The sequence below is a fragment of the Sus scrofa genome, chromosome 2, assembly GCF_000003025.6.
Source record: "Sus scrofa isolate TJ Tabasco breed Duroc chromosome 2, Sscrofa11.1, whole genome shotgun sequence".
NCBI classification, from domain to species: domain Eukaryota; kingdom Metazoa; phylum Chordata; class Mammalia; order Artiodactyla; family Suidae; genus Sus; species Sus scrofa.
Window position 1 is genome coordinate 78471318 of NC_010444.4, and position 24543 is coordinate 78495860.

The 24543-nt window shown below is 48.6% G+C and overlaps 1 protein-coding gene across 2 annotated transcripts in view; it reads left to right on the forward strand.

Annotated features, from left to right (window-relative positions):
- The window catches only part of RASGEF1C (RasGEF domain family member 1C), an 88697-nt gene that overhangs the window by 56457 nt on the left and 7697 nt on the right, over positions 1 to 24543 (forward strand). For both annotated transcript variants that reach the window (XM_021084318.1, XM_021084319.1), the window contains 8 exons: positions 68 to 268; positions 1296 to 1370; positions 8292 to 8381; positions 10523 to 10625; positions 11137 to 11216; positions 11299 to 11394; positions 15902 to 15997; positions 19337 to 19460. In XM_021084318.1, coding sequence (XP_020939977.1) covers positions 68 to 268; positions 1296 to 1370; positions 8292 to 8381; positions 10523 to 10625; positions 11137 to 11216; positions 11299 to 11394; positions 15902 to 15997; positions 19337 to 19460 — 865 coding nt within the window. The remainder of the gene's footprint in view (positions 1 to 67; positions 269 to 1295; positions 1371 to 8291; positions 8382 to 10522; positions 10626 to 11136; positions 11217 to 11298; positions 11395 to 15901; positions 15998 to 19336; positions 19461 to 24543) is intronic.

Consider the following 24543-nt stretch of genomic DNA (forward strand, 5'->3'; position numbering starts at 1 on the left):
CTGCCTGCCTCTCAGACAGGCAGAGGTGGTATCCAGGGCTGAACACCCTCTCTCCATCCCCCTCCAGGCGTACCGAAAGAGGATGCACCAGCTCCTGCAGGCTCTGCACCAGAAGCTGGCGACCCTGGGCCAGGGGCCAGAAGGCCTGCTGGGTGCCGACAAGCCCATCTCCTACAGGACTAAGCCTCCGGCCTCCATTCACAGGGAGCTCCTCGGCATCTGCAGTGACCCCTACACACTGGCTCAGCAGCTGACCCATGTGGAGCTGGTGAGCAGGCCCGAGGCACCCCTCCACCCAGACCCCAAGCCTGGAATACTGAGAATTGCCAGCCACCCCTCCCCCATTCCCATCTGGCCCCCTCACCTTGTCTCAGCCTAACCAGGGCCTGAGACCATGACATCAGGGCCCACTGGGCATCTCCAGAGGGTCCTAATTCTGGAGACGTATCTCAGCACTCCTAGGGCGAAGAACAAGAGGGCTGGAGGTACCAGCCCTGCCCAGGCCTGGGACAGAGGAACTGGGTTCCAATCCTGGCTCTGACACCACCTGATGTGTGATCCTCCCAGAACTAGCGCCTTCCCCACTCAGGCCTCAGTTTCCCCATCCAGGACTCAGTCACACTGCTGCACCCATGCCAGCTTTCCAGAGAAGCCCAAACAGGCCTTCCTGCTTGTGAAGCAGCTGCCCTGGCCTAGCCTCCAGCACACTGGTTTCCTTGTAGATCTAGAAGCCCAGGGGCCTGCCCTAGAGAGGGAGGAGGCTAGAGAGTAGGTTTCTTTTCTTTTAAACCTCCGCCACTTATGGTGCCCTTACTGTTTCTGGGCATTGTATTCAACTCTTACATGCGCCATCTCATTTCATCCTCCCACCACCTGGCCAGGTAGGTGCTATTATTATCCCCTTTTCACATATAAGGAAGCTAAAGCCCAGAGAGTTTAGGTGATTTGCCAGAAGTCACACAGCAGAAGGGACACAGCCGGGATTCAATTCTGACCCAGAGCCCATGCTCTTAGCCACCAGGCCTACTCCGGAGGGAGCGGGTCATTTCAATCACCCAATTTCCAGCCTGGTTTCCTAGGTAACACACCCTACAAGCACTCCCCATGGGGACACTTCCCCCTGCCCCCCATGAATTGTGGCAGCCGTAGGCATGGGAAAAGAGGGGCTGCCCCTCCAGAATGGTGCTGAGCTCTGTGGTGTCCTTGGACAGGGGGCCGCAAGAACCCCACTCCAGCCCCTCAGCTGGCACCCGATCCTCGTACCTTTCCCGACTCCTCTTCTCCCTCCGGTGCAGGAACGGCTACGACACATTGGACCTGAGGAGTTTGTCCAGGCTTTTGTGAACAAGGACCCTCTGGCCAGCACAAAGGTAGAAGGCTCTTGGGTGGACTGTCCCAGCAGTGACCCCTGCTCACTCACGAGAATCCCTGGAGCATCAGCTGAGCCAGCTTGGGAGGGGCCCAGAGCAGAGCAGATAGGCTTAGAGGGGCCATGCTGGCTCCACCCAAGCCCCTAGCCCAAGGCCTTCGCACCCCAGAAGCCCTGAATCCCAGGGAAGGCCTGGTAGGGTGGAATATCCCTGGCCCAGTCACTTACCCAGCCAGGCTGAAGGGGCTGGCAGGGAGCCCAGGCCCTGGTTGGGTATGAGGGTGGAGGACACAACGGGTGTTCCAAGCCCGGGAATGCCCTCCTGGTGCGTTTCAGTGGGCGCCTGTGCCCTCTAGTGGCCGCTCTGGGGGAGCGCAGACTGGTGTGTGCAGCTCAAGGAACGTTAAGGGCCTCTGAAGGTGGGCCAGGTGCTCAGGACAGGGTCCACACACCGAGTCTCAGACCCACCCCTCTCCTCTCAGAGCCCAACCAACAGTTTGCCTGCTGCTAATCAAGGAGTTAAATTCAAACCAGAATTGGAAACATGTCTTCTACCCTCGACCCTAATAAATGTGCAAACTAAATATGCAATTGGCGTTTCACCTCTTGGATAAGCAAAGATTAAACACAGTGGGTGTGTATGTGTAGGGAAAAGGACACGCTATACATGGGGGCAGGGGGTGAAATTGGCACAGCCACTATGGAGGGCAGCATGGCAATAGCATCATCACTTAAACTGAACACTCTGGACCCCAACTTTCCACACCTAACAATTTATCCTACAGATATACACATTCAAGTATACAAAGATATTTGGGATATCCTTCTGTGTTTTATGACAAAAGGCTGGAAGCAAACTATCCATAGGGACTGGATTAAAAATTATAATACATACATAGGTAGAATGCTAGTCAACCTTTAAAAAGAGTAAGAGTGACTGAGAATAAGAATCACCAAAAATCCCTTGTTGAGAGAAGAAAGTAGAGTGAAAAGGAGAAACAAAGAGTATGTAACTGGAGTTCCCGTTGTGGCTCAGCAGAGACCCTGACTAGCATCCATAAGGACACAGGTTCTATTCCTGGCCTTGTTCAGTAGGTTAAGGATCTGGCCTTGCTGTGAGCTGTGGTATAGGTTGCAGATGAGGCTTAGATCCCACGTTGCTGTGGTTGTGGCGGAGGCTGACAGCTGTAGCTCTGATTCAACCCCTAGCTTGGGAACCTCCATATGCCTTGAGTATGGCCCCCCCCCCAAAAAAAGGAGTATGTGACCGTCTGTGTAGCAACACAAAGGAGGGTACATGATACATAACTGCTTGCACGTGCGTGTGGACAATGTCTAGGGATACTGGTTACACTGGGGAGCCTAGCATGGAGTGGGAGCAGGAGTGGGAAGGAGACTTTGCTACTCTTATTGGGTTGTTTGTTCTTCTGTTTTATTTTGTTTGGGGTTTTGGCCATTTCCAAGTATTATTTTTTATTGTGACATACACCAAGATTGCACGTGACATTTATTTACTCACTTTTACATTGCTTCCAACCTCTTGGCTATTATAGACATTGCTACTATGAAAATTCTTAAACATTTCCAAAATATGTGGGTACGTTTTTCTAGGGCATCAGTTCTCAAATGATTCTGTCTCAGGATGACTTTCCACTTTTAAAAATTATGGAGGACCCCAAAGAACTTCCTTATGTAGATGAATTAATAATATCTGCCAGGAGTTCCCGTAGTGGCACAGTGGTTAACGAATCTGACTAGGAACCATGAGGTTGCAGGTTCGATCCCTGGCCTTGCTCAGTGGGTTAAGGATCTGGCGTTGCCGTGAGCTGTGGTGTAGGTTGCAGGTGCAGCTCGGATCTTGGATTGCTGTGGCTGTGGTGTAGGCCGGTGGCTACAGCTCCGATTGGACCCCTAGCCTGGGAACCTCCATATGCCACGGGAGTGGCCCTAGAAAAGGCAAAAAGACAAAAAATAATAACAATAGTAATAATGATAATAATAATAATAATATCTGCCAGTATTAATAAACAATATTAGCCATTAAATATTTTTAAAATATTTATTCAGAAATAGTAATAACCTATTATATGTTCAACTTACATATTTTATGAAAAATAACTCTATTTTCCAAAATAAAAAAAGTGAGACAAATGATATTGTTTTACAGTACTTTTTGTAAATCTCTTTAATGACTGACTTAATAGAAGTCAGATTCTCTTAATCTACTTCTATATTCAGTCTCTTGACATACATTATTTTGGTTGAAAATCCAACCTCCCACAAATAGGTAGTTGGAAAAGGGAGGAGGATTTTACAGCCTTTTCAGATAATTGTGACTATTCTTCTTTGATACTAAATAAAAACTCAGCAAGTGGTTAATTGTGTGTGTGTGTGTGTATGTGTGTGTGTCTTTTTGCCATTTCTTGGGCCGCTCCCGTGGCATATGGAGGTTCCCAGGCTAGGGGTCCAGTTGGAGCTGTAGCCGCTGGCCTACGCCAGAGCCACAGCAACGTGGGATCCAAGCTGTATCTGCATCTGCAATGCCGAATCCTTAACCCACTGAACAAGGCCAGGGATTGTACCCACAACCTCATGGTTCCTAGTCGGATTTGTTAACCACTGCACCACGACGGGAACTCCAGCAAGTGGTTAATTTTTAAGATTAGTTGCACTTTGGAATCTGAAAAGAAACTCTATCACATTAAAATTCATTGGTTGGATCTTTTTGCCCATGCATGATTTTGTGACATGCATTGGCCGTTTGGAAAATATGGATTCCCTGAATCAAGCAGGTCTTCTGAATGTTGGAATATTTCATTATACAATATTTTAAAATTATATTCATTCATATGACTACTGATCTCATCCCCCAAATTTCTTTTTCTTTCTTTCTTTTTTTTTTTATTTTCTTTTTTTGCTCTTTAGGGCCACACCTATAGCACATGGATGTTCCTAGGCTAGGGGTTGAATCAGAGCTGCAGCTGCCAGCCTATACCACAGCCACAGCAATGCTGGATCCGAGCCATGTCCGCAACCTACACTGCAGCTCATGGCAACTCAGATCCTTAACCCAGTGAATGAGGCCAGGAATTGAACCCACATCCTCATGGATACTAGATGGATTCATTACCACTGAGCCACAATGGGATCTCCCCCAAAATTTCTTAAGTATCGGGAAGCTGTCAAGCTCCAGAGGCAGATACATGTGTTAGAAGTGCCCAATTTTCTCTTGCAAACTTGAATTTTATCCTTCTCATCAAATACTATCAATTGTTTTCCTTGAAGTTACAGGCTTATTTTGTTATTTTTCAAGGAAATATTATGGTTATTCAGCCAAATTCTGAAGTCTGAATAACCATAATGGGTCAGTCCTTATTTCAAGTAAAATGATGTTCCTTGAGTAAAGTTCTGCTCATGAGCCAGTCTCAGCAGTACTTTTCTCAAGAGCGCCATCGGACCCCTGTGTGTACAGAGGTGCCTTTGTCTATAGTCCTCCCTCTGTGTCTGCAGGTTCTGTCTCTGCAGGTTCCACCAACCTCAGATCAACAATATTAGAAAAAAGTTAAAATTCCAGATAATTCTGAAAAGCAGAACTTGAATTTTCTGCACACCCAGCAAACTATCTACCTAGCATTTACATTGTGTTAGGTAGTATAAGTCATCTAGAGATGATTTAAAGTATACAGGAGGATGTGCATAGGTTCATGCAAATCCTACATCATCTTGCATAAGGAACTTGAGCATCTGTGGGTCTTGGCATCCGCAAGGGATAATGGAACTATTCCCCCTGGATGTGGAGGGATGATTATACTCCCATTTTGTCACACAGAATATGAAAAAGACATGTACTCAAAGGTTGAGATTTAATAAAATTGAAAGTTTTGCCTCCTCAAAGAAATTCTTTTTTTCTTTTTTCTTTTATTTTTTATTACTTTTTTTTTCTTATATATTTCTCAAGAACATTCTTAAGCCACACTTACTTTTTTAAAAAATTTTACTATGGGTGTGTGGTAGTGAAAAACACCATAGCCACTAGTATCATTCGGGGCCTATCTCTATTCCAGCTAAGGTGACAGCGATTTTACCCATCATTCTATGATGTCAGTGCAAATGTCAACCCAGGGAAAAGGGGCAGTAACATTGTATGAATGTGAAAGTAGTTTTGCCCTTGTGAACCCTCTGAAAGGGTCCCAGAGACCCACCCCCAGGAGTCCATGGACAACAGTTTGAGATGTTGCTCTAGAATATACCTACAAGGGAAATTGCTGCGTCAGTCACAGAGTGGGCATGTGGTCACCTTTGCCAGGCGATGCCAGGTGAGGCTGTGTCCATTCACACTGTCAGCAGGGAGTTAGTCTTGCTCTATGGCCTCACTGATACTTGAAATTGTGAGACTTTTTTTTTTTTTTTTTTTGCTTTTTAGGGCTGCACCCTCAGCATATGGAAGTTGCCAGGCTAGGAGTCAAATCAGAGCTACAGTTGCCAGCCTACACCACAGCCACAGCGACAACAGGATCCGAGCCACATCTGTGACCTACACCACAGCTCATGGCACCCCTAGATCCTTAACCCACTGAGTGAGGCCAGGGATCAAACCTGCAACCTCATGATTACTAGTCAGATTTGTTTCCACTGCACCATAAGGGGAACTCCTTGCCATACTTTTACATTGTTGTCAAATTGTTAAATGGAGTATCTTTTCATGTGTTTCAGACATTCTTGTTTTCTATGAAATGCCTGTCCCTGATTTTTGTCCAGTTTTCCATTGGTAATTTGTCTTTTTCTTAAGGATTGCTAAGAGTTTTTTGTAAGTTTTTAAAAATACATTCTAGTTAATTATCCTTTGTTATATGTCTGGCAAATTTTCTCCTCCTACTTGGTTGCTTTGCTTTTCCTTCTCAGTGTGTCTTTTGTTGAACAGGTGTTCTTAATTTCCTCTTGATAAGGAACTCATTTCTGGATTATTTTCGCCTCTGTGTTTTGAAGCTCTGTTATTAGGTGCAGACAAATTAGACTTGTGACAAATTCTCAGTAAATCAAAAGTTTTATCATCGTGCAGTTGCCCCTTAAATGCTCCTAATAATTTTTGCCTTAGAGTCTTTTTTTGCCTTAAATTTTAAAAGTAATACAGCTGTGTGATATTTATCATATATTTTTTTCTATTGTCTTACTTATATCCTTGGGTTTAGGGTGTCTCTCTTGAAAACAGCAAGAGGCTGAATTTTTTTTTTTTTTTTTTTTTTGCTTTTTAGGGCTACACGTGTGGCATATGTAAGTTCCCAGGCTATGGATTGGAGGTGCACCTGCCAGCTGACACCACGACCATAGCAATGCAGAGTCCGAGCCGCATCTGCGACCTACATGGTAGGTCACGGCAACACTGGATCCTTAACCCACGGGGAGAGGCCAGGGATTGAACCTGCATCCTAATAGATACTAGTTGGGTTCATTACTGCTGAGCCACAATGGGAACTCCTGGATTTTTTTTTTTTTAATTACAGTGATTGTAATTACTGATCTGTATGGATTTATTTTTACTACCGTCTATTGTACGTTTCTTTCCATTGTCTTCTTTACCTCTTCTGTTTCTTTTTCCTTCCTTTCTTGATTCCTTTGGATTCTTTGAAATTGTGCCACATTTTATTTATTTTTTATTTATTTATTTTTTTGGCTGCCCCCCAGCATATGGAGTTCTGGGGCCAGGGATCAGATACAAGCTGCAGTTGTGACCTAAGCTGCAGCTGTGACAATGATGGGTCTTTTGACCCACTGCTCTGGGCCGGGGATTGAGGGAGCCTGCGTCCTGGTGCTGCAGAGACGCCACTGATCCCCTTGCACCACAGCAGGAACTCTGAAATTGCGCCACATTTTATAGAGATGGCACAATTTTTTTTTAGTAACTATCTTTTTATTGTTTTAATCACCTGTTAGTTCTTTTGTAGTAGAAGGGTCTGCATCAATTTTTAACATTTTGTCTCCAAAAAAAATTATCTTTCCAAAGGATATTTTATAGCACGGAGAAAGTTCATGTGGGAAAATATGGGAATTTATATGTGGTTATAGAGACAGAACATACCTACATACAGTTGGTCCTCATTATTCACAGTCGCTATATCTGATAGTCATGAGCACTGAATTAGCAAATACTGAGTCAGTCTTCCTGGAGAAAATGCAGGGTTAGGTTCCTGGCAAGGCTCTCATCACAACTTTTTGTCAACCAGTCAACACATAACCTTGATTTATGTGTGTTTCTGTTTAAGATATCTTATTTAGGAGTTCCCGTTGCGGCACAGTGGAAACGAATCTGACTAGGAAACATGAGGTTGCGGGTTTGATCCCTGGCCTTGTTCAGTGGGTTAAGAATCCACCAATTGCCATGAGCTGTGGTGTAGGTCACAGACATGGTTTGAATCTGGCATTGCTCTGGCCGCAGTGTAGGCTGGCAGCTGTAGCTCCAATTGGACCCCTAGCCCGGGAACCTCCACATGCCAAGGGCTGCAGCCCTAAAAAGACACACACAAAAAAAAGATATCTTATTTAATACATAATATTGGGGGGTTCCTCGCCTGGCTCAGTGGTAATGAACCCAACCAGTATCCATGAGGATGCAGGTTTGATCCCACAAATGACAGAGGAGTGACATAATAATTTGGGGGTTACAAATGAAATTTTAGAGAGTAGACATTTGCAAGCAAAGAATCTGTAAATAATGAGAATTAACTGTGTGTAGGGGGGTTATGATATGTATTCCATCTTTAATATGACTAGAAGGATTCATGTCAAATCATGAGTATTTATGGCTGGTTTTGAGGTTTAGACTTTTCCCAGATTGTCTATAATAATCATGGCTGACTTCAAAAAGTTACTCATATTCAAAAAGCTGTTGACAAAAAGCCTGAGTGTGGTCCTTGTTCTTCCCTAGCCTTGTTTCAGTGACAAAACTAACAACCTGGAAGCTTACGTGAAATGGTTCAACAGATTGTGCTACCTGGTGGCTACTGAGATCTGCATGGTGCGTAGACAGTGGGGGCCCTGACCTGGCATGGCTAAAGGTAGCCAGGGCTTGAGGGGAGCCCACCTGGGAGGGAACCAGAAAAGCATTGTGAGCCCAGGGCCAGGCTGAACACCCCCTGGGACACCAGGTGTCTCCCAGCTTGCCTGTGGTGACATTTCCCCTCTGGGTAGATCCTGGCATGGACACATTGGTCAGTCCCAGAGAGTGTTCAAGAGATGCTTGCTGAGGGAGGCGGGGGTGGCTCTGCTTCCCCCATGCCTATCTGCCTGGGGTGGCCTGGCCTGAAGCCGAGTTCCATTTGGCTCACTTGGGATTTATGGGTAGAAACAGAAACAATCCAGCCTTTAAGAACTGGGAGATTGCACTTTATTTATTTTGTTTTGTTTTGTTTTTAGGGCCACATCTGCGGCATATGGAGGTTCCCAGGCTAGAGGTCAAATAGAATCTACAGCTGCTGCATATGCCACGGCTACAACAATGCCCAGTCTGAGCCACATCTGCAACCTACACCACAGCTCATGGCAACACCGGATCCCTGACCCACTGAGTGAGGCCAGGGATCGAACCCTCATCCTCATGGATACTAGTCAGGTTAGTTTGTGCTGAGCCACCCTGGGAACTCTGGGAGACTGCACTTTATAGTCCAGGTCTCTGGCTTCTCCTGGAAAGCAGGAAGACTGGGCAACTGCTCTGGATGTGCTTATCACAGAGTTTCAGCCCCTCCTGGCCAGACCCTGCCTGCCCTGTTCTCTCCCTTCAGGCAGAGGTTCCCTCCCTTGAGCCCACTCCTCCACTGTCAGAGGAAGCTCAGACAGCATATGTGCCAGGGTGGGCTCTCTAGAAGCAGATGCTGAGACAGAGCTTGGGGTGGAAGGTGTTTATGAGGGGTCAACACCTTCGACCAAGAAAGGGGAAGAGTTCAGAAGGAGACACCCCCATGTGATGCTTTAGCCTGTGGTAGTGCTTCCTGTCAGAGGGCTCACCTCCTTCTCCCCGACCCCGCTGTGTCACCATCACTGTCACCATGTGGCCTGCCCTGTGAAAGACAGGTCAGGACCTTAGGTGGGCGGCTCTCTGAGGGAGGTTTGGGTGTCATAGCTCTGTAGACACCACAGGACACTTCTCAGTGGCAGTAAAGACTGCAATTGCGCGTCTGAGGACTGGCAGCCTGTCTGTGTGAAAGGAGCACTGCAGGGGTCTGTGGGCCCCAGATGTGTCCAACTTTTACATCACTGGCCTGGAAGCTAAAATGGAGGTTTACCTGAGAGAAGCTTGGACTGAGCCCACCTGAGAGTCAGGCAGCGCTCCCGCCCAGGATGGCCCAGCTTGGTTCCAAGCCAACAACTGTCAAAGTCTCCACACTCCACATGAGCTGGGGTCAAAGTCACGCTGTCAGTTGACAGAAAGCAGTGACAGGGCTGCTAGGGGATGGGGCCTTGGCCAGTGTGCCCCCACAGCCAGAGCAGGGAGAACAAGCTTGGCGCTGTGAGGAGCGGTCAGGGAGCCATGCTTTCTGCTTCTGGGGTTGAGCGTGCTGGCACCGAGCCTGAGGGAGAAGGAAGACATGCAGGGGCTGGGGGGGGGCACCTCCCATGCTGCAGGTGGCTCTCTGTCCCCACAGGAGTCCCAGCAGCCCCCACCTGACCCTCCACAGCAGTGGGCTCTGGGCAAGCTCTGCCCGGGGTGTTCTGCGACCTTAAGTTCTGGGACTACAAATTGCCCTGGAAGCAAGCATCTGAGCTGTGAAATGGGCTTAAAGAAGGCTCATGAGGGGAGTTCCCATTGTGGCTCAGTGGTTAACAAACCCGACTAGCATCCAGGAGGACATGGGTTTGATCCCTGGCCTTGCTCAGTGGGTTAAGGATCCAGCATTTCCATGAGCTGTGGTGTAGGTTGCAGAGGAGGCTCGGATTCTGTGTTGCTGTGGCTGTGGTGTAGGCCGGCAGCTGTAGCTCCAATTTGACCCCAGGCCAGGGAACCTCCATATGCCATGTGTAGCCCTGAAAAGATAAAAGACAATTAAAAAAAGAAGAAGAAGAAAAAGAAGGTTCATGAGGAACAGGACGGGAAAGCAGGGTGTCTGGTCAGGGCAGGGTGGGGAACGCCTCCTGGCTAAGGCTCACGTGCCCTGTCCCCAGCCGGCCAAGAAGAAACAGAGAGCCCAGGTGATCGAGTTCTTCATTGACGTGGCCCGCGAGTGCTTCAACATTGGCAACTTCAACTCCCTGATGGCCATCATCTGTGAGTGGGCCAGCCAGGCCTGGGGTCCCCAGGGCCAGCGCCCCTAGAGAGGGTGTAGTGGGCACACCCAGGCAAGGGGTGCAGGCCAGGGTGGGGCTCTGCGTGGGGGTTGGGCACAGGCTGGGCTATATCCCCCTCGCCCCAAAGGTCCTAGGGAGGTGCCCCTTTTGAGACAAGGCCAGCCCTCTCAGGGCGCTCGGTGAGAGCTTGGTAGTGTGTCCCCATATCCAGGGAGAGCCGAGGCCCAAAGCAGGCCCCTGGTGATAGCATAGAGCCAGCATGGTAGGGACCAGGCCAGGGGACCTGCACACAGAAGCCAGGTCTGCCTGGACACAATGACCATTAGCACCCACCCACCTACCACGAAGGTCAGCCCCAGGCAGGGTGCAGCCTGAGGGGTGGGGCCAGCCGTGGCCTCGCAGAAACCCCTTCCTCCCCGAGAGAGTGAGTGGGGCTGGGCAGCCCAGAACACAGAACAGCACCTGCCCCAGCTCAGCCCTCCCTCTCTCAGCTGGCATGAACATGAGCCCTGTCTCAAGGCTGAAGAAGACCTGGGCCAAAGTGAAGACGGCCAAGTTTTTCATCCTTGAGGTAAGCCAGGCCCTTGGGCTGCTGGGTGGCGCCGGCCATCCCCAGGACACAGCTGCCCAAACACCTCCCTGTCCCCTTCCAGCACCAGATGGACCCAACAGGGAATTTCTGCAACTATAGGACAGCCCTGCGTGGGGCAGCCCACCGCTCCCTGACCGCCCACAGCAGCCGGGAGAAGGTAGGTCAGAGGCTTGCTTGGTCCTCGGATCTCCTCCCTGCTCCAAGCCATCGTGGCCCTGAAAACCTGGGGGGTGACTTGAAAGTCACTTCCTGGGTGAACCCCCTGCCCTTCTACAGTGTCTATAATAGACAGTCACATCACCTTGCTTGCAAGTCTCCAGTATAGGGAACTCATCACCTCCCCAAGCAGATCCACCCACCCCCAGGCAGCTCTATCAGGTAGGAAGTGCTACCTTGTGGGGCTATGTCAGCCTCCTGAGGTTGCCCTCCCTGGAGGCTCAAACAGAATGAGGCCATCCCCTCTTCTAGCCACCATCCTTCAGAAACCCCAAGCCCTGCCTCCCTCTCTCCTCCGAAGCCCCAGGACTGCCCTGCCATACTCTGGTCTCCAGGCCCCTCTCCACTTGGGTCCCTTTGTTCCCTGCACCGCTCCATTTGTCAGAGAACCTCTATTTCAGATCAAATTGTGGTTCCAACTACATAGGGTCCCCCTTTACTCTAAACTCAATACCTTCATTGATGTGGCCTCAGATCACCTTTATGTTTTTGGAAATGACTGAAGCAAGCTTCTTGCCACTAGAATCGCATCCTCAAGAGGTCCCTTCATGGCTCAGTGGAAGCAAATCTGATGAGTATCCGTAAGGACACAGGTTTGATCCCTAGCCTCACTCAGTGCATTAAGGATCCTGCATTGCTGTGGCTGTAGTGTAGGCCGGCGGCTATAGCTCCAATTTAACCCCTAGCCTGGGAACCTGCATATACTATGGTACAGCCCTGAAAAGACCAAAAAAAAAAACAAAAAAAATCGCATCCTCACAGGTCTTGTTCTTATACATTTGCATTTGGGGGACCTTTGCTCACTCTGATCAGTTTTATTTCTCTCCAAATTCTCCTAGTGGCCTCTCATAACAAGAAACCGTTGTGTTTACAATAAGATGGTGTGAGATCCTCTGTACTTGGAACCCGAACTTGATGCTTAGGCCCTGGAATTACCACGATCCTCTGGCCTAAAACCTGTCAGCAGCCTGATGATGAGAGTCGTTCATCTCCCCAGGGAGAAAACACCGACTTGCTGTGCCTTTTCAGTCTGGTCTCTTGCAGGAACATTGGTGGAATCCTGGCCCTGCTATAGTTTGTGCAAGTCTGTCTCCAGCTGGAGGGATAATAGAACAAGTTGCTGTTCTTGTCACTCTGGGATGGTATTGGGTAGATATGTGGTCAGGTTTGGGAAGCAGGCTGAGGTATGCACGCTTGTGCCACCCATCAGGCCTCTGCAGCCCTACCCCCACCAGGCACAGATTGTGCACAGCCCCTGCCATGCTCTTGGCCATGTCCTGTCCAGCTGGCCCTTCCTGTGCTGGCTGTGAGTACTTGGGCAACACTGGGCCCCAGGGAGGCTGGCACAGGGGGTGTGGCAATTGGCAAAGAGAGTGCTCAAATCCCAGGGCAGGTGAGCCTGTCCCCCAGGAGCCAGGAGGCCAGACAAGCAGAGCAGCTGGGGCAGGCCCTCACTTGACTGAGCACCTGCCCCACGAGGGCCACCTGCCCTCCAGCTCCCCATTTAATTCTGGCTTCAGCACTGCCACTCCCCACATTAGGAGACTGAGTCTCAGAGAGCCGCCCTCACTTGTCCCGTCACGTGGCAATTAGGCGGCAGAGCCAGGAATCAAGCCCTGAGTTTCCCGGTCTTTTCCACTCACTGTTCCCAGGGCAGAGGTGCCGTGTGGCAGTCACAGGGGTACCGGCTTATGGTCCAGGAGTTGGACTGTGGGGTGGGGTGTGTAGAGGAGGCTGCAGCCTTTGGACTGGGGTTGCAGTCACGGCACCAGCGCTCGGTGCTGTTTCTTTTCCACTCCAAGGGCAGAGTGAACAGACCAGGCCTTTGTGCTCCTACACACTGGATGCCCCCAACCCCCCCAGCTCTGGGGTGCTGGGACACTGGGACTATAGGTGGGTGACTAACAGAGCCATGCATTTAGTTCCACTGCATTCTTCTCTAACTTCTAGAGAGATGTGGGCCGAAGCTCCTTCATGAAAGGGTGGAAGACTGGAGGCTGGCTGGATGGATCAGTGGAAGAATGGATGCATAGAAGGAAGGCTAGATGGACCAAAGGGTGCAAGGAAGGGAGGAAGAAAGATAGAAGGAAGAATGGAAGGCTGGGGGCTGGAAGGAAGGAAACAGGGCAGGGGAAGGAGAGAGAGAAGGAAGCTTGGAGATGTTCTTGCAGTGCCCTGGTGTCCCCAGTGGAAACTTTGAGGGCAGGAGGTCACAGTGGTCATGGCACTTTGTGTTTTCTTCCTGCCAGTGGTTGGTTCCTGTCTGCCCCTCCTGCTCCCTTAGTCTCTATCATGAAGCCCCCTCCACCCAGGGCTGGGTGACATAAATCTAGGGTGACCAGTATATCCCACTTTGACTGAGGCTGCTCCAGGCTGCAAGACACAAGTCCTAAGTCCCAGGAAGCCCCTCTGTCCTGGACAAACCCTACTAAATCTGGCTCTGGTCCTGGCCTCGTTGGATGACCTTTCACTAAGCCCTGCCACTCTGTGGGTTTCAGGTCCGCCATCTGCCCTGTCCAGCTGAGCCATCCCTGCTTCTGTGCTGTGCTGAGTGGTCAGTGCCCAGATCCTCACCTCAGAGGTCCTGTCAGCTTAGATGGAGGGTGACCTAGGCACCCTCTAAGCCAGAAATGTCAGCCCCTAGTGCCTAGTCCCAAGGGTGATGGGCTGGAAGCTGACCCTGGCTGGACTGGCCACATGTGCTAGGCTCTGGAGCCTGATGTGTTAGCAGATGAGTTAGTTTCCTAGGCTGATGTAACACAGCACATAAGCCAGGTAGCTTAGAACAACAGAAATGTATTCTCTCACAGTTCTGGAGGCCAGCGGCCAAAATCAAGGCTGGCAGGACCACACTCCCTCCCAAGGCTCCAGGGGGAGGCTCCTTGTCTGCCTCTTCCAGCCTCTGGCGGCCACAGGCATTCCTAGGCTAGTGGCTGCATCCCTCCCATTGCCTCTGTGTTCACATGACCATCTTCCCAGAGTGTGTCCAAATTTCCCTCTTTTTATAAGACTACCAGCCCACCTGAGCCACTATGACTTCATCTTCACTTGATTCCAACTGCAAAGACTCTCTCTCCAAATAAGGGCCCATTCATAGGCACTGGGGTTTAGGACATGAACATACCTTTTTTTTTTTTTTCTTAGTGCCACATCTGCGACATATGGAGGTTCCCAGGCTAGGGGTTGAATTGGAGCTATAGCCTCCAGTCTACACCACAGCCACAGCAACACAGGATCTGAGCCCATCTGTGACCTACACCACAGCTCATGGCAATGCCAGATCCCCAGCCCACTGAGCGAGGCCAGGGATGGAAAGTGCATCCTGGTGAATAATAGTTGGTTTAGTTTCTGCTGCACCACAACAGGAACTCCACAAACATACTTTTTTTTTTGAGGGACGCAATTCAACCTACAGCACAGGGTTGACCAGCTAGCCCCCCAAGAGCAGTCAGAGCTGTCAGCAGCTCGTCTCCTTTCTCTAGGGGGCAGCAGGTGCAGGGAAGTACAGAGAAGCAAGACATCCCACAGAAACCGAGAGACCCTGCCCTTCTCAGGCTGAGCACATAAGCCTGTCCCTTCAGGAACTGGAGCAGGAACACTTTCTGGCTTTTCCAAAATGTAGCAGGATAAGATCTTTAGCATCAAGAAAGACATAGAATGATAAGTTGTTAAAGATGTTTTTTAAAAGGAGGGAGTTCTTGTGGTGGCTCAGCAGTAACAAATCTGACTAATATCCATGAGGACATGGGTTCGATCCCTGGCCTCGCTCAGTGGGTGAAGGATCCGGTGTTGCCGTGAGCTGTGGTGCAGGTCACAGACGTGGCTTGGATCCTGCCGTTGCTGTAGCTGTGGTTTAGGCTGGCAGCTGTAGCTCCAGTTTGACTCCTAGGCTGGGAACTTCCATATGCTGTGGGTGCAGCCCTAAAAAGACATACATACATACATACATCCCATCTATATTTAGCAGAGTACTCAGCACACACCGTTTCTCCCGCAGCATGTGAGCCAGGAGGCCCAAGTGTGGACCCTTGGATTGCTGGGGGAGAAGCTCCCATGGGCCTCTCCCAACAGGCGATGAAAGAAATGGTCAAAGGCCATTGGAACTATGTGTTTTTCATCCATCCCCAACATCAGGGGAAATGGCACTGTATACAGTAGGAGCTCAACCAGCACAGGGGTCTGATGGGCCTGGGAAGAAACAGTCTGGCCCCAGTTTGTGCCTCCTTTCTTTGTGCTTCCTGCATTTCCCCCCACAATGGATACTAAGTAGCATGAAAGCCATGAAGCGGGGAGGCTGGCCAGCCCTGCCCAGGTCTCTCTTGCCTGCTGCACCCTGGGGTCGCATCCGAGGTTCCTGGGGCAGGTAGCTGCTGGCCAGGCTGCCTCTCTTCTGTGCAGCCCCTGTGGGGAGGCCAGCTGAGGGCTGACCTGTCCCTTCTCCCTTCCAGATCGTCATCCCCTTCTTCAGCCTGCTCATCAAAGACATCTACTTCCTAAACGAGGGCTGTGCCAACCGCCTCCCCAATGGACACGTCAATTTTGAGGTAGGGTCCAGGGCCCTGGAGGGCCTGCCACTGAGTTGGGGAGGTCAGTGAAAGCTCCCAGAGCAGGAATGCTGGCCCCGAGCAGTTGGACTAACGGAGGACTCTGAGGCAGAGGGCGGCAGTTTGGAGCCAATGTCAGGGCAGGATTACTGGGGTCTCCCCACATCTTCCATGGGGAGAGACAGGTTCATGAATGCATAGATTCCCACTCTGTGCAAGCCTTGCACCCAGCACAGGTGAAGCAGTATCACCTTCACTCCTTAAGGAGCACCAGGCCTGTGAGAAGGCCCACAGTAACCACTGACCAGAGCTGCACAGGGGCCCAGTTCAGAGTTGGCGGGGGGGCTCCCAAAGCAGGAGGAAGGGGTCAGGCAGAGTGGGAAGCAGGAAAGACTGATTCTTCCTCTGCAGACACTCACTACTGTTGGCTCAAATGTTCCCTCCTCCTCAGAGTTCCCTGGTGGCTTAGTGGTTAAAAGACCTGGCATTTTCATTGCTGTGGCTCAGGTCACTACTGTGATGTGGGTTTGATCCCTGGCTCAGGAACTTCTGTTTGCTGTGGGCAAGCCCCCCGCCCCCCAAAAAATGTTTCTGGACTTCCCACTGTGGCTCAGTGTGTTAATGATCCAGTTTGTCTCTGAAAGTGCCAGTTTGCTCCGCTGCCCAGCACAGTGAGTTAAAGATCCAGCGTTGCTGCAGCATAGGTTACAGCTCTGGCTTGGACTTAATCCCTAGCCCTGGAACTTCCATATACCAGCCGAAAAACAAAATAAAAAATATTTCCATCTCCAGGAATCCCCTCCTGACCTCACAGGCTAAGGGAACCCCTTGTACAGTGGGCTGTCATCCCTCAGTCACAGCACCCAAGCCCCTAAGCTCCTTAGAAGCAAAGCTGGCCTGATCCACCCTACCTGATCATGGCTCTCAACCCCACCCAAAACACGTGCCTCTAAGTGGCTGGTGGGCTAAGCTTGAAGGGGGAGGAATGGGGCCCGGTAGCCTCAAGGGCATGAGACAGTGACAGCAGGTGGTCACTGAGTCAGATGGAGTATGTCCTGAGCAGTGTTGCCCCCAGTCCACAGGAAGGAAGGGGCTCCTCTCCTGCAAGAGGGCCAGCCCTACCCTAGTGCTGGCCCCACTCAGCCTCCAACTCCAAGAAGCAGTCAGTCCTGGGCTGGCCCCTTGCTCTGTCCCAGCCTCAGTCTCTCCATCTATGAAACAGGGCTTCCCCACAACCACACAGAGGGGCTAGGAGGAGCGGACCTGCCGCACGGCCTGCCAAGGGCTCTGCAAGTGTCCCCTACTGACAGGGCCCACGATGGCTGATGCCTGGGCCCCTTTGGCCTGGAGCGGCCTCTGCTGTGGGGCTCACACAGACACTGCAGCAGACCTTCACATCTGCCCACAGGCCTGGTTGCCCATGGGGGCCAGAGTAGCTGGAAGAAGCCCAGTGCAGCAGGTGGCCTGGGCACTGCATCCTGGGGGGTAGTCCAGGCTGGAGGTGACAGGAAAGAGGCAGGACTCGGGTGGGACTGCAGGGGCCACAGGGGCCTGGAGCTCACCTCCAGGTGATCCCATGGCACACCCTGTCTTTTGCCTTCCTTGAATTGGTCCTCAGCACTAAGGTGGGGCTGGGGAGGAGCAGGCATCAAGGGGCAACAAGGCAAAGTACTCTCGTGGCCCCAGATCTGGGGTGAGGGTCACGGAGGCTGGAGCAGAACCCAAGGCTGATTAAAGGATGCCACAGAGTGGGGTCTAACCCAGTCACAACTTTGTATTTTTTTTTTTTTTTGTCTTTTTGCCATTTCTTGGGCCGCTCCCGCAGTATATGGAATATTCCCAGACTAGGGGTCCAATTGGAGCTGTAGCTGCCAACCTACACTGGAGCCACAGCAACGCAGGATCCAAGCCGCGTCTGTGACCTACACCACAGCTCACAGCAACGCCGGATCCTTAACTCGCCATGCAAGGGCAGGGATCGAACCCGCTACCTCATGGTTCCTAGTCGGATTAGTAAACCACTGCACCACGACGGGAAATCCACAACTTTGTATTTAAAATACTTCTTGGAGTTTCCGTCGCGGCTCAGCAGAAATGAATCTGACTAGCATCCATGAGTATGCAGGTTTGATCTCTGGCCTTGCTCAGTGGGTTGAGGATCCAGTGTTGCCATGAGCTATGGTGTGGGTCACAGATGTGGCTCAGATTCTGTGTGGCTGTGGCTGTGGTGTAGGCTGGCAGCTACACCTCTGATTTGACCCCTAGCCTGGGAACCTCCATATGCCACAGGTGCAGCCCTAAAAAGACAAAAAATATATACACAAAAATAGAATAAAATAAAATAAAATCCTTCTCTAAGCTAGCACAGTTTAAAATAAAAAAAAAAAAAGAGTTCTCTTATGGCACAGCAGGTTAAGGATCTGGCATCACTGCAGTGGCTCAGGTCACTGCTGTGGCACAGGTTCAATCCCTGGCCAGGGAACTTCCACATGCCATAGGTACAGCTCACCCCCCCAAGAAAATTTAGCAGTTTTTGAAAATCTAAATATATGTACTCACATTTTACTCAATTGCATTTCTACATAGGTGAATTAACTATTTCACTTAAATATATTTATTTAAATGTATTTGCATCATTCTGCAAATAAACAAATTTACCTTAAGTGGGAATATATCACTTGCCATAAGTCTGGATAGCCACAAAAATAAACAGAATGAAACTAAAATAATGGCCCCTCCACAGGGGTTTGCGTTTGCTAAATAATGCACTGCCTGCTGGAGGCCAGAGCCCAAAGCTGCTTTCTCCACACAAGGGAGGCAGGTGAACCCTAGGTGTTGGGAGCAGACAGAATAAAGAAATTTGACAAGGGAGTTCCCGTCGTGGCTCAGCAGGTTAAGAGTCTGACTAGTATCCATGAGGATTTGGGTTTGATCTCTGGCCTTGCTCAGTAGGTTAAGGATCCAGCGTTGCCATGAGCTGTGGTGTAGGTTGCAGATATGGCTTGGATCTAGCCGTGGTTGTGGCATAGGCTGGCAGCTGCAGCTTCAATTTGACCACTAGCCTGAGAACTTCCCTATGACATGAGTGTGGCCCTAAAAAGACACACACACAAAATAAAAAAAAAGAAAGAAAGAAAGAAAGCGAGAGAAAAGAAATTTGATGAACATCCAGACTTCCCAGTGAATAAGTCTGTCATTTTTCTGCCCCATGTTCCACTCTGCCTGTCTGACATAGGCCTCACTGGGGGTGATGAGACCTGGCCAGGGTGGGCCCCACTGTCCCAGGTGACCTCTAGGCACTGGGGGTACATCCATTGTGTGTCTCTGTGTCCCTGGCAGAAATTTCTGGAGCTGGCCAAGCAAGTTGGAGAGTTCATCACATGGAAACAAGTGGAGTGTCCCTTCGAACAAGACCCCAGTATCACCCACTACCTGCACACCGCCCCCATCTTCAGCGAGGATGGTAAGGTGGCCCTGAAGCTCCCTGACCCCCAGCCACGGAACTCCTGAGTGGTCTCAGTCAGGGCACCTTTCAAGAAGCCTCCTCTGAGCAGGGGTGTGCCCACGTGTGCTGGTTCTGGGAGGAAGCAGAAAAAACTGCATTTCCCAGCTGGGTGGTTGCTACCCCCAGAGCACAGGACGGAGCCTGGGAAATGGCAGGTTAGGCCCCCAGAGCAGGCTTCCCCTGGGCACAGTTGGGATGCTATTGGGCATCGTACATCTGAACCGTGTCTAATATTTTCATCAGGAAAGTGGCTATGATGATAAGAATTGCCCTCCCAGAGCTCATGTGGGGATGACAGAGCACTAGGCTGACCCGTGGTCTTTTTGCAGCTGGTGTGTGTGTGCATGTTTTCATGTGTGTGCAGAGTATGTGTGTGTGCACATGGAGTACCTGTGTGCGCACATGGAGTACCTGTGTGCATTATGTGTGTGTGTGTGTAATACACACCAGCATGAGATGACACATCATTTCTCCAGAGTGCCATTAATGTCTGTTCCCTCCAATAAGCCAGATTTCCAGCTGATCATTTATCAGATACAACAGATGTGCTTGTGCGTTTGCTAAGTGAGCATACTGCTGGAGCTGCCCCCTCCTAGACGAGAAAGTGCTGGAGAAGCAAGCAGTCATCTGGGCTTGAGCTGATTGGCCCTATGGGGGCCATGTGGTCCCACAGTTGGCTGCTCTCTGGAACCTAGATGTCCTGGCACCACCTTAGGAGGCCCCTGCTCAGCACACAGAATGCCTGGTTCCTCATCACAGCAGGCATTTTTATACAGGGACCCACACCCATACTCAGGAAAACATTTTCTGCCAAAAATTTAAAAATTAGAGGAAGACTTTTTAATGATTTTATCTCTGAATCATTAATACTTTCAATGTTGCCATTTTATTATTTTTTTTTTATATTTTGGAGCCAGTAACTTTTGAGGGGTCTCCCCACCTACACCCACAAGAAGCTCAGCAGCCTGATGGATAAACCAGCCTGGCTGCTCCTACCCCAGCCAGCTGGGTTACCATGGGCAGGTTTCTCACCCTCTCTAAGCCTCACCCACTGCATCTATAAAGCAAGGTAATGAGAGAAACTACTTCCCAAGGCCATGGTGAGAATTACTTGACCTGACACAAGCAAAGCTCACAGGACTGCACTTAATCAGTAGTAGTTGTATTAGTTTCTTATTGGTGCTGTGACAAATCATCACACATTTAGTGACTCAGAACAACGTAAATGTATCCTCTTATGACCAGAGAAGTTAACAAGTCCAAAGTCAGTTCCACTAGGCTAAAATCGAGGTGTCAGCAGAACTGGTTATTTCTGGGGATTCTGAGGGGAGAATCCACTTCCTGGCCTTTTATGAGCCCTAGTAGATGCCTGAATTCCTTGGCTTGTGGACCCTTCTTCCATCTTCAAAGTGTGCTACTCTAACCTCTGCTTCCACTGTCATACTGCTTTCTGTAGTCTCCCTCTCTCCCTCTTATAAGGACACTTGTATTTAGGGCCCATCTGGATAATCTAGGACAATCTCTCATCTCCAGAACCTTAACTAAATCACATCTCTGAAGTCTCTTTTGGCTACATTCAGGGGATTTGACCTGAATATCTCTGGGGCCATTATTCAACCTAGTTCACTAGTTATTATAATGATTACTATTATTTTTTAGGGCCATACCTGCAGTTTATGGAAGTTTCCAGACTTAAGGGTTAAATTGGAGCTGTAGCTACCTGCCTACACCACAGCCACAGAACGCCAGATCGGAGCTGTGTCTGTGATCTACACCACAGCTCATGACAACGCTGGATCCTTAACCCACTGAGCAAGGCCAGTGATTGAACCTGTGTCCTTATGGATACTCGTTGGGTTCGTTACCACTGAGCCACAATGGGAACTCCGATAATGATTATTGTTATTAGTCAAAGGAACTTGGGCAATAAAATGTATCAAGGGCACATTAGGAGAGGGGTGGGGAGAGTCTAGGGGCAGGAAGGGGAGAGGTGGGGGTGCATTTCATTCACTCCTTCAATCAATAGTATTTCTAGAGAGTCTGCTATGCGTCAGTCAGCCACTCTGCTATGAGTATACAAAAAAAATCCCAGCCCTTCTAGAATGCCTGTAGAAAGGAGCACCTTCCATTTTGACCCTCTCTCTTCCTGTCCCTCCCTCCACCCTGCCCCCCCAAAAAACCTAAGAAAATCAAGAGAAGGGACCTAAGATGCTAAAAGCTTCTGATAGAAGCCTGGCCCTACCCTCAGCTCCAGCTGACCTCCCCTGACAGGGTGTGCTGGCAATATAGTCAGCCTCAGGCTCCCTGAAACAAGAGAAACATAGAAAATATCAGTAAAGAAACAGAAGATATAAGGAAGAGCCAAATGGAAATTTTAGAACTGAAAAATGCGATAACTGAAATAAAAAACTGTACAGATGGGTTCAACAGCAGAATGGAGAGAACAGAAGAAAGAATTTGTAAGCTGGAAGATAGAACAGTAGAAATTATACAATATGAACAACAGAGAGAAAACAGACTGAACCAGAGCCTTAGGGACCAGTGGGACTGTAACAAAAGATCTAATGTCATCAGGGTCTGAGAAGGAGAGGAAAAAGTGAATATGGTTGAAAAGCACTTGAAAAAGTAATGGCTGGAAAGTTCCCAGATGTGGAAAAGACATAAACTTACAGATTCAAGAGGCAGAATGATTCCCAACCATGATAAACCCAAAGAAACCCATCCCAAGACACATCATAGTCAAACTCGTGGAAACTAAAGAAAAAGAAACAAATTTTGAAAGCACTGAGAAAGAAATGACACTTTACCTATAGGAGAAAAATAATTCAAATGACATCAGATTCCTCATCAGGAACCATAGCCAGAGTCAATGGCACATTTTTCAAGTGCTGAAAGAAAACAACTGTCAGCCCAGAATTCCATATCCCATGAAAATATTTTACAGGAATTAACTGTAGATAAATCAAAATGGAATTCTAAAAACTGTTCAGGTAACCCACAGGAAGATAAGAAAAATAAAACAGGGAGTTCCTGTCGTGGCTCAGTGGTTAACAAACCCGACTAGGAACCATGAGGTTGTGGGTTCAATCCCTGGCCTTGCTCAGTGGGTTAAGGATCCAGCATTGCCGTGAGCTGTGGTGTAGTTTGCAGACGCAGCTCAGATCCGGCATTGCTGTGGCTCTGGTGTAGGCTGGCAGCTACAGCTCCGATTAGACCCCTAGCCTGGGAACCTCCATATGCTGCAGAAGTGGCCCTAAAAATGGCAAAAAGACCAAAAAAAAAAAAAAAGACTCAGGGAAGTAAAAAAGACTAAAAGACCAAAATCACCAAATTGTGTCAATCAATGGAGAAATTTCAATACCCATGCATGTAAAAACCCTCAGAAAAATAAGAATAGAAGGGAATTTATCACTTGATAAATTGCATGTACAAAAACCCTTCAGCTAACATCATATTTAGTGGTGAAAGATGGAATGCTTTCCCATCAAGATTGGTAACAACTCAAGGATGTCTACTCTCACCACTCTTATTCAGCATTGGTGGAAAATCTAGTCAATGCAATAAGGCAAGAAAAAGTAAAAGACATACATATCAGAAATGAATCAACACTCCCCCTATATACAGAAGGTGCAAAATATCCCAAGGGATCTATTGAAAACTCCTATAACTAAATGAGTTCAGCCAATATCGAAGAATACAAAATAAAATAGCAAAAATCATTTTATTGCCATGTACTCACAATGAATATGTGTTCACCAAAATTTAAAAAAAAAATTTACAATCAACCAAAAAAAGAAATACTCAGGTATAAATCTAATACAACATGAATAGGTTCATATTCCAAAAACTAGTGATGCTGATGAAAGAAATCAAAGAAGATCTAAATAAATGGAGAGACATGACATTCATAAATTGGAAGACTCCAATTGCAAAGATACCAGTTCTCCTCCTCAAATTTTAGGATAGATGTGATGCAATTCCTATCAAAATTCCAGCAAGATTTTTTATAGATATATGCAAGATTGTTCTAAAGTTTACATGGAAATATAAATGACCTAGAATAGCTGAAACAGTTTTGAAAAAGAAGAGCAAAGTGGGAAGAATCACTCTACCCAATATTAAGCCAATATTATATAGGTATAGTAATCAAGATGGTGTGGTGTTGGCAGGACAGACACATAGATCAATGTAACAGAATAGAGAACCCAGCTAGAGATCTATAGATTTATGCCCAATGCTTTTTGACAAAGGTGCAAAAACAATTCAGTGGAGGAAAGAGTCTTTGCAACAAACAGTGCAGGCACATTGGACAACTATAAGGCCAAAAATGAACTTCAACCTAAGTCTCACACTTCATATAAAACTTAACTCAAGGAGTTCCCGTCGTGGCGCAGTGGTTAACGAATCCGACTAGGAACCATGAGGTTTCGGGTTCGATCCCTGCCCTTGCTCAGTGGGTTAACGATCCGGCGTTGCCGTGAGCTGTGGTGTAGGTTGCAGACGCAGCTCGGATCCTGAGCTGCTGTGGGTCTGGCGTAGGCCGGTGGCTACAGCTCCGATTGGACCCCTAGCCTGGGAACCTCCATATGCCATGGGAGCGGCCCTAGAAAAGGTAAAAAGACAAAAAAAAAGAAAAATAAAGGATCACAGGCTTGAATCTCCAGGTTGTAGAACGAAACACACAAAGTATCTTATGAAACTAAATATGCAACTACCATATGACTCAGCAATTGCACTCTTGAGCATTTGTTTCCAAAGAAATGAATGTTTACATGTTTACACAAAAACCCATACACCAAAGATTACTGAAGCTTAATTTATTATAGCCAAATATTGAAAACAACCCAGATGTCCTTCAGTGGGTACAAGGTAAAATAAAGTATGGTATGGAGCACTATTCAGCAATAAAAAGGAAGCAACAAAAAGGAACGAACCACACCAGTACACACTATAGCATGGATGAATCTCCTGAGAATTACAGAGGGAAAAAAGCCAGTCCCAAAGGGTTACATACTGTTCCATTTATATCACATTCTTGAAA